Source organism: Podarcis raffonei, chromosome 13 (assembly GCF_027172205.1).
Source record: "Podarcis raffonei isolate rPodRaf1 chromosome 13, rPodRaf1.pri, whole genome shotgun sequence".
Classification (NCBI taxonomy): Eukaryota; Metazoa; Chordata; class Lepidosauria; order Squamata; family Lacertidae; genus Podarcis; species Podarcis raffonei.
The window spans coordinates 9603822-9613761 of record NC_070614.1 but is presented as its reverse complement, the minus strand read 5'-3'; the positions used below and the strand labels follow the sequence as shown (position 1 = coordinate 9613761).

At 46.0% G+C, this 9940-nt stretch overlaps 1 protein-coding gene and 1 gene segment (V, D, J or C); both read right to left on the bottom strand.

Moving 5' to 3' along the window:
* Window positions 1-364: 364 nt before the first annotated feature.
* Window positions 365-3315, bottom strand: LOC128400289 (uncharacterized). The gene is made up of 3 exons (XM_053362445.1): window positions 3180-3315; window positions 955-1065; window positions 365-867 (listed from the first exon to the last, which is right to left on the bottom strand). Exons 1-3 carry the CDS (start codon window positions 3313-3315, stop codon window positions 365-367), a joined length of 750 nt encoding a protein of 249 aa, XP_053218420.1.
* Window positions 3316-7286: 3971 nt separating this feature from the next.
* Window positions 7287-8141, bottom strand: LOC128400125 (immunoglobulin kappa variable 3-15-like). The segment is given in 2 exon segments: window positions 7287-7922; window positions 8018-8141. Coding segments are annotated over 2 exon segments (453 nt in total).
* Window positions 8142-9940: the final 1799 nt, after the last annotated feature.

Sequence of the window (9940 nt, the reverse complement as noted above, 5' to 3'; positions counted from 1 at the left end):
GGGGACATAGGGAGACGCATACCCCTAAACATTTTGTGAATGAAGATTGAAGGGCAGTATTTCAATATGAGTAGGAAAATGAGAGTACCCCTAAACATTATTTTAGAAAAAAACAATGGTCTTGTGGTGATTTACCAAGTTCTTTCCCCCCCTTCCTCTTTAAAATGTCTTTGCTTGCTTCTTTTCCCCTTCCCAAATAATTTTATGACAAAATCAGAATAAAAAAACATGGGCCATCTTCTTGTGGCTCAGACATGGTCTGACATATAAAAATTATATGTCATATATATGTCATATGGACATATATAAATTCAGTTAATAATAATAATAATAACAGGAGGAGGAGTCTGAGGAAAAGGTGTGATCACCTGGAACAGTCAGGCCCAGGCTGTCTTCCTATTGGTTGATCTGCAGAGCCATTGGTCCTCACCCCCTTTGTCATACTCCATTCCAGGCCCCTCTCATTCAGCAAACTGCAAGGGCGGTGCTGCTGCAACACACCCACTGCCATTCCTTCCTGCTGTCTTAGGCCACTGAGCTGGTTTTTGTACTGAAGTGTATCACTGTGGAAAGGTGTGATGTTGTGCTGGCCACAGTAATAAACCCCTTCGTCCTTGGCATGGACACCGTTGATAGTGAAGGAGAAGTCGTTGCCGCTGTAGCTGCCACTGAAGCGATCAGGGGTCCCTTCAAAGCGGGTTGAACCCGAATGAATCAGTAGCTTGGGGTTCTGACCTGATTTAAACAGATATAAGGCCATATAACGGCCGACAGAAGAGGCAGCTTTGCACTGGATTGTCACTCTGTCCCTGGGACTTGCCTGTAAGGAAGCCGGTGTCTGAGTGATGACAATCTGCCCACTGGATTCTGGAAGGAGAGGCATAAAACAAGTTAGTGGATCTGCAACATTTGCCTTAAAAAATCAGAGAGAAGAACGCAACTCTTCAAAGTTACCCGCAAAGAAACTGGAGACCAGCCAAATCAAACAAAGCCGTAACAAGTTGCTGCTGCTGTGGATGACACACTTTCTTGGCTCCCAGATATTATCAGCACCAGGCAGCCCAGCTTCAGAATGACGGGGATAAAATTGGGGGAGTTATTAAGTGTCAGGGATGGAAATCTATGCAAATGACTTGAAGGGGTTCAAGGGATGAGAGTCCCTTCCTGTGGGGATTGTGCTTTAAGACAGACGGAACCCAAGGAAGATACAGACAGCAATCCGTGAGAAACATGAATGTGAAGATCTGAGTTCCTGAATTACAAAATAGTTTTGCCTATCTGGAAAGAAAACGTTCTGCAGAGATCATTTTCCGCTCCAGTTTCCTGCATAATAGATATTCCACCTTATATCTCACTCCATTAGAAGTAAAGGACACTATCCCAAATTCACTTACATGAATGCAAAGGAACACCAGAATGGAGAAAATTTGCACCTGGTATATAAAAGGCAGCATATTTATATGGAAATACTACAGGAGGAAAATATGGGTTGGTAGTATTCCTTGAGGCAGAGCATGGTTTTTGTCTCACCAGAAGGAACACAGACACACTTTAAGGTTTGAACTGGGTATTTTGCTTAACAATACAGTGGTACCTCGGGTTAAGTACTTAATTCGTTCTGGAGGTCTGTTCTTAACCTGAAACTGTTCTTAACCTGAAGCACCGCTTTAGCTAATGGGGCCTCCCGCTGCCGCTGCGCCGTCAGAGCACGATTTCTGTTCACATTCTGAAGCAAAGTTCTTAACCTGAAGCACTATTTCTGGGTTAGCGGAGTTTGTAACCTGAAGCGTATGTACCCCAAGGTACCACTGTATCAGCCATCAGTTGTTATAGCAGAAGCAAGGAGATAAAGGGGAGGAGAAACTAAATTCACAGTTCAGGAATGCTGTCCTGTAGTGGAGAGTACATTAACCCCTCAATGGCTCTCTCCTCTCAGTTCAGTGGATCTTGATTAAAGGTTGTTGCTTGTTCAAACATGATGAACTATAAAGGTAAAGGTAAAGGGACCCCTGACCATTAGGTCCAGTCGTGACCGACTCTGGGGTTGCGGCGCTCATCTCGCTTTATTGGCTGAGGGAGCCGGCGTACAGCTTCCGGGTCATGTGGCCAGCATGACTAAGCCCCTTCTGGCGAACCAGAGAAGCGCACGGAAACCCTGTTTGCCTCCCCGCCGGAGCAGTACCTATTTATCTACTTGCACTGGCGTGCTTTCGAACTGCTAGGTTGGCAGGAGCAGGGACTGAGCAGCAGGAGCTCACCCCGTCGCGGGGATTCGAACCGCCAACCTTCTGATCGGGAAGTCCTAGGCTCTGTGGTTTAACCCACAGCGCCACCCGCATCCCTATGATGAACTGTAATCCTCTGTAATCCCCTCTGGTGCCCTTGAGAGAAGCAGTGAGCTGTCTTGGCAACCCAAGCATCTCACAAAGTTACCCCTCTTCTGTCTTTTCAGGTCCTTAGTTCTCAGCTTAGGTCTTTCATTAATTGATTTTTTGTTGTTGTTGAAATCTCAAATAATGTGTGGATTTCTCCATTAGAGCTGTATCTCATCTCTTGAATTGATACTCAGAGAGCCTGGGCACTGTAGCAGTTGGAACGGCACAACCCAACCCGGGTCCAAATACCACTCAGTCAAGAAGTTCTCAGGATGAGCTTGAACTAACCACACCCTCTCATACCCTAACATACCTCACAGGGTTGCTGTAACAATACAATGGGAAAGGGAGAATTATGTAAGCCAGCCTGAGCTCCTTGGAGCAAAGGTGGCATTGATTGATAGACGGATCTATTGATCCATCAGTTGATCTAATTCCCACACACACTGCAGAGCTCAGCCAGCTTCTGAATATACTCTTGATGGTGGAGCAAGGTTTGGATCCCACTTAGGAAGGGGGTTCAGTGGGTCGACTTGGGCATTGGGAGAGTGGGGTGTGTGTGTGTGTGTGTGTGTGTGTGTGTGTGTGTGTGAGAGAGAGAGAGAGAGAGAGAGAGAGAGAGAGAGAGAGAGAGAATGGTAGAATCACAACTTGAATTGCCCTCCAAGATGGCGCCGAAGCTGTGCCATGTTGGAGAGACTGTTGGAACGATGGGAGTTGTGTCAAGACATAGCAATTTGGGGCCACGGGAACCTGTGACGAGGACTGAATATCAGTTCAGAAACTTGACAGCTGCACCAGCACCTGCCCAAGTGGCAACGATAATTCTGCCATCTGAGCAGGTGGCCACAGGGGATTTCAGTGGGGCATGGTCGAGGTGCCAGCTGGCAATTGCTAAAGTGCAGTCAATACAGTTTTCTAGCACGTTGGTAGGCAGCATGAGGAAAAATATATATGAAAAGCAGCAGTTTGAATATGAAGTGATACTTGCAGCTACATACCTAGAACCTAAATATTATGCTGTTTGACATGGACAGAATTAAAGTGTTGTTACATGTTGTCTTGGAGGAGGAAGGGAGTTGTTCTTCATGCCAATGACATGGATATAGAATCATCATCCCAGAACTCCACTCTTCATATTCCATGTACAGAACAGGAACAAGGGTGAGCTGGAATCATTCCTGAAGTCAAGAGGTAACTTGAAGTAGCATGACCTTCTGAAACTCTTTTTAAGATGAGCTATTGTTGAATAGAGGGATGTGGGTGGAGCTATGGTTTAAACCACTGCGTCACTTGGACTTGCCAATCAGAAGGTCAGCGGTTCGAATCCCTGCAATGGGGTGAGCTCCTGTTGCTCGGTCCCTGCTCCTGCCAACCTAGCAGTTCGAAAGCACATCAAAAGTGCAAGTAGATAAATAGGTACTGCTCCGGCAGGAAAGTAAACGGCGTTTCTGTGCACTGCTCTGGCTTCGCCAGAAGCGGCTTAGTCATGCTGGCCACATGACCCGGAAAAACTGCCTGTGGAAGCAGGCAAACGCCGGCTCCCTCGGCCACTAAAACGAAATGAGCGCCACAACCCCAGAATTGTTCGTGACTGGAGTTAACTGTCAGGGGTACGTTTACCTTTACCTATTGTTGAATAGAGATGTAAGAATTTTTTGTATGGTGTGGGATTCATGAGCTGTTGGCTCAAGTAACTTTGTCAGTGTTATGAACTCGAATAAGCACTGAATGGGCATTTCCAATTTAAATGCACATTGTCTTCAAAAAGCCCAATATGAAGAAGGTAAACATTGGAGGATATGTTGTTAGTAAGGCTGAGTGGGAATTACGGAAAGCTCTAATGTGGAATATAAAATAACTGTGTATGTTGGAATATGATAGGCCAATGTCAACTCAGGGCCCTTTGTTTACGGTTAATACTTCTTTGCTTCCAGTTTTCTTAACAGTGTTGGAAAACGATACAATTTTGGATTTAACCAATCAGAGTGACAGTTCTGTGGTGATTTACCATGTCATGTCTTTCCCTCCCTCCAATAAAATTGATTTGGTTGCTTCTTTCTTCCCAAATGATTTTATTGTGAAATCAGAGTGCAAAACACAGCCCAAATCCATGGGTACGCCATTGTTCTTGTTTCATGCATCCCACACAGCACTTGCAGACACTTAGTCGCAACAGTTATCGATGTATTGACTTCCTCCACCCCACTCCAGAAATGTGATCCTTACAAATCATATTCCTTATTTGGAAATGATTTCATGCAAACCAGAAATGAAGTGGTCAGTTACGTGTACTGACATGGTTACAGAGCCTTTATTGGCCGCAAACACAACAAAACAGAATAGTGTCAGTTGCAGCTGAACATGAGTGCTCTTTTCCGCCGAAAAAAATGTTTAGGGGTACTCTCATTTTCCTAAAGTAAAGGTAAAGGGACCACTGACCATTAGGTCCAGTCATGACCGACTCTGGGGTTGCGTGCTCATCTCGCTCTATAGGCCGAGGGAGCCAGTGTTTGTCCGCAGACAGCTTCCGGGTCATGTGGCCAGCATGACTAAGCCACTTCTGGCGAACCAGAGCAGCGCACGGAAATGCCGTATACCTTCCCACCGGAGCGGTACCTATTTATCTACTTGCACTTTGACGTACTTTTGAACTGCTAGGTTGGCAGGAGCAGGGACCGAGCAACGGGAGCTCACCCCATCGCGGGGATTTGAACCACCGACCTTCTGATCGGCAAGTCCTAGGCTCTGTGGTTTAACCCACAGTGCCACCCGCAACCCTTCTCATGTTCCTACTCATGTTGATATATTGCCCCTCAATGAGGCCAAAGTTAGATTCACAAAATGTTTAGGGGTATGCATACCCCTGTGTCCCCCCAGAAAAAAGCACCAGTTATGCATTGACTTCGTATTCCAAAAGTAGAGGCCCCACAATAGCCCAGGCTGGTTGGCTTCATCTCAGTGCTCCATTCCCAAGATCTGTCTCAATGAGCTTTCAGGCCCTTGTTTCCGAATGCTCTTGTTTGATGCTGTTAAGTTGTGGGCGAACATAGCAGACGACACAGCGATTTCTCCAGAGCAGCTCTTTACTTGTAAGCTGGACAGAACTGAACAGCAAACAGCTCAGCCGGCCTGCTTTTATAGGCAGCCGGCTGTCAACATTGTAGCAACAACAACCCAGGGTTTCCCGCCTAAAATAACTGACGTGGACCTGAGTGAAAACTATCTACAGTATCCCCCTGCTGGCCCAGGGTGAGAACTTCAGTACATAACAGATGCCCACGCTTGTAGCACCTTCACTAGGCAGAGAGGGCCACCTCTTGGCCTAACGTCATTCCAGTGGACTCTGTAGTAGAAAGATAGGGAAGATGCTTTTGACCAAGTTTGAACCATTGGTGTATCTAGCTAAGAAGTGTCAACACTGATCATCAACAGGTCTCCAGGTTTCAGACAGGGTTCTCTTCCCCAGCCATACCTAAAAATGCCAAGGATTGAACCTGGAACCTTATGCATGCAAAGCAGAGGTTCTACCCTTGAGCTTTGACCCTTCGTACTCTCCACCATGCAGAGACCAAGACCATCACTGCCAACTCCACTCATTTCACCAGTTGCTCAGGTAGGCAAGGAAAGTTGTTGTCACGGAATGGTCCATGAGGTCCAGGCCCCAGGACTTTTGCACTGGGCCACAGAGCTTGTCCTGTCCTCCCCCCACTCTTTTTGTTGTTGTTGTTTAGTCGTGTCCAACTCTTCATGACCCCCTGGACCAGAGCACGCCAGGTACTCCTGTCTTCCACTGCCTCCTGCAGTTTGGTCAAACTCATGTTCATAGCTTCGAGAACACTGCCCAACCATCTCATCCTCTCTCGCCCCTTCTCCTTGTGCCCTCCATCTTTCCCAACATCAGGGTCTTTTCCAGGGAGTCTTCTCTTCTCATGAGGTGGCCAAAGTATTGGAGCCTCAGCTTCACTCTTTTAAACCATTTTTTAAAAAAAAACTTTTTCTTACAAGGTCGCTGGATATACTGGACTGCAATGGGCCAGCCACGTGAAATCTTAATTCTCGGAACAGCACCTTTGTGCCATGGCTCTCTGTCCCAAGTCCTGAAAGAAGTGAGAGGTGGCCTTCCGACCTGGTACACATCAAGCCCTCATGCTGTTCCACTCCTTGCCAATTTGCCTTCTGTCATTTGGAAGGGCCCACATGATCTGCATTGCATACAAAAGGTCCCGGGTTCCTGACCTCTCCAAGTATGGTGGGAAAAACTCAAGACTGAGATCCTGGACAACCACTGCCAGTCAGTGTAGAAAATACAGAGTTCTGGACGCCATGTCTGACTCACTATAAGGCAGTTCATGTGCCTTCAACAGAGAAGAAAGTGTGGTCTTCTTCAACAGCCATGTCCAAGCAGCCTTCCTCCTGGTTGAACTTCAGAGGCCATTGGTCCTCACCCCCTTTTCTATTCTCTCTTCCAGTCTTCTCCCATTCTGCAAGCTGAAATGAGGGTGCTGATGCAAGACACCTGCTGCCATTTCATCCTTCTGCCTTAGGCTACTGAGCTGGTTTTTGTACTGAAGTGTATCACTGTGGAGAGGAGGAGTACTGCTCCGGTGGGAAGGTAAACGGCGTTTCCGTGCGTTGCTCTGGTTCGCCAGAAGCGGCTTAGCCATGCTGGCCACATGACCCGGAAGCTGTACGCCGGCTCCCTCGGCCAATAAAGCGAGATGAACACCACAACCCCAGAGTTTACCTTCCCGCCGGAGCGGTACCTATTTATCTACTTTCGAACTGCTAGGTTGGCAGGAGCTGGGACCGAGCAAAAGGAGCTCACCCCGTCACAGGGATTCGAACCGCCGACCTTCCGATCGGCAAGCCCTAGGCTCAGTGGTTTAGACCACAGCGCCACCTGTGTCCTCATCTTGCTTAGTGGCTAATCCAGCCCTGGGCTGGGTGGACCAATAGTTTGACTCAGTGCAACGCAGCTTCTGATGCACCTGTGCCTTGGACTGAGGCTGAGGTGAAGCTACCGCCTCTTTAACATTGTGCGCAGCTTCCCTGGAAGCAAAGTTCTTAGAGAATCCAAAAACCTGGCTTTCTTTTGGTTGATCTGCATGGGCTTTCAGTTGTTCTCTCACCCTCCATTCTAGCAAGCTAGAAGGGTGCTGCTGCTTCTGCTGCAAAACACCAGTTCCATTTCTCTCCCCTGCCTTAATTCACTGAGGTGGTTTTTGTACTGAAGTGTATCACTGTGTAGAGGAAAGCTGTTGTCTTGGCCACAGAAATAGACTGCTTCGTCCTTGGCATGGACACCATTGATAGTGAAGGAGAAGTCAGTGTTACTGTAGGTACCACTGAAGCGATCTGGGGTCCCTTCAAAACGGCTCGTAGCATCATGAATAAGTAGCTTGGGTATCTGTCCTGGTTTAAACTGATATAAGGCCATATCATCACCCATGGAAGAGGAAGCTTTGCACTGGAAGGTGACTCTGTCCCCAGGATTCGCCTGTAAAGAAGCTGGGGTCTGGGTGACGACAATCTGCCCTCTGGCTTCTGGGAGGAGAGGAGAAAAAAACAGCAATAGGTTACTGAATCCATAACGCCTGCCGGAGAAATTTGCAAGTAATGACATCTCTGTGAAAAGTTACCCTCAAAGAAACTCAAGATGAGCCAAATCAAACAGATCTGTAGCATGATGTTGCCGTTGGCGGAACGCTTGTCTCCCAAATATTATCACCCCCAAGCAGCCCAGCTTCCGAATGATGGGGATAAAATTGGGGGAGTTATTAAGTGCCAGGGATGGAAATCTATGCAAATGATCTAGACTGCAGACTTACTCAGAAGGTCTCACGTCATGAATCACAAGATACGTTTGGGTTTTTTTTCAACAAGTAATTATTACCTAGGGATCTTTTCAGTCCCAGCTTTCCACATTACAGATATTTTTGCTTGTTTGTTTGTTAGAGCGTTTATTAATTTTCCAATAAAAAACATCCAATTAACATATCAAATCATAATCCCATAAAAATATAAAAATAAAATTAAAAAAGATCAAATTGTCTTCCGAATTGTAATTTGTTTTTACAACTTCCCACAGTCTGAACCTCAAAACGTATCAATATCTCAGTCCTGCCTCTCACAATATTTTCATATTTCCATATCTGATTTTATCTCTCCAGACCTTTTTGCCTCTGGCTCTGCAATCCTCAATCATGTCCAAAAAACAGATAACCGCGCCATCACAGATTTCTTAACTGTCTCAATTAGAAACGAAGGCACAATGCCAAATTCAATGGCACAAATGTAAAATATTTGCCAGGCATCAGAACATAGAAAATCTGCACATAGCAAAATAAGGGACATATCTCTCCTTTTTTGGAGAAAATACGGCTTACCGATAAAATTCATTAGGTGAACCACTCATTGTGATCTCCTGCAACCTCTTCCTTTGGAACTTCTTCTGTGTCACTCAAAAGGTTTCAAAACACCAAAAAGGTATTAAGAAACACACAGAATATGGTTTTCCCCAATGTAAAGTGAAAGGCACACTTTGTTCAAGAGCAGTTAATTCATTAACAACACAACCATGAGCAACATGTCCAGGCCCCACTGATTGGTTGTGGACTTCACCAGGCCCCACCACAGAAGCCTGAAGTTATGGGGTGCTGAAGGGACCTAGCAAGCCAAATGGGTGACCCAAATGATTTCTCATGTGTTTCTTGACTGGTTTTTCAAGGAAACAAACAGGAAGCGGGGTAGTTTTTGTTGAACTTCTTCATCAACACAGAGTATGCGCAGCGAATGGCGCGTAGGAATAAAGAGTTGTCCACACTACTTTTTCTTAGTTTTATTTTTGAAAACATAACAACCAAATGTTGCAAGCCATCACTCCTCCTCACCAGCAGCTAAGCAGGTCAAACTGCAAACATACCGTATTTTTTGCTCTATAAGACTCACTTTTTCCCTCCTAAAAAGTAAGGGGAAATGTGTGTGCGTCTTATGGAGCGAATGCAGGCTGCGCAGCTATCCCAGAAGCCAGAACAGCAAGAGGGATTGCTGCCTTCACTGCGCAGCGATCCCTCTTGCTGTTCTGGCTTCTGAGATTCAGAATATTTTTTCCCCTTGTTTTCCTCCTCCAAAAACTAGGTGCGTCTTGTGGTCTGGTGCGTCTTATAGAGCGAAAAATACGATACATCTCTGAAACCAACCTGGGTCCTGAGTAGCATTATTGACCACTTTAAGATAAAGGAAAAACCAACAGTTTTGGTCTGTGTGTCTGTCTGAGTGGCAAAGAGAGAAAATGTGTGCACATTTCAGGTCCACAAAGCATGAAACCAAAATTGGCCATTCTTTGTTCTGTGAAACATTGGCTATTTGATTGGGCACTTTAATACCCAGCTGGTCTGAAATTTGCATACACGCACACGGTGCTGAAACAATTTTTTTCTAGTGCAAATATTGGTAATTTCTTTTCAGAACACAGTAGAAGACACTGTTCTCAGGATATAAAGAGAAAGGGGAGTGCATACCTTGATAAATAAGCGTATGGGGTTCAGAAAGGGGAGTGATTA

Excerpts from the sequence above, each read along its gene's own strand:
- LOC128400289 (XM_053362445.1), bottom strand. The coding sequence starts at position 3,315 with ATGCTGCCTACCAACGTGCTAGAAAACTGTATTGACTGCACTTTAGCA. Across the intron at positions 1,066-3,179 it reads TATCGTTGCCACTTGGGCAG|CTGGGCTGCCTGGTGCTGAT; the intron begins GTGCTGGTGCAG and ends GTCATTCTGAAG. Across the intron at positions 868-954 it reads GGTCTCCAGTTTCTTTGCGG|AATCCAGTGGGCAGATTGTC; the intron begins GTAACTTTGAAG and ends CTCTCCTTCCAG.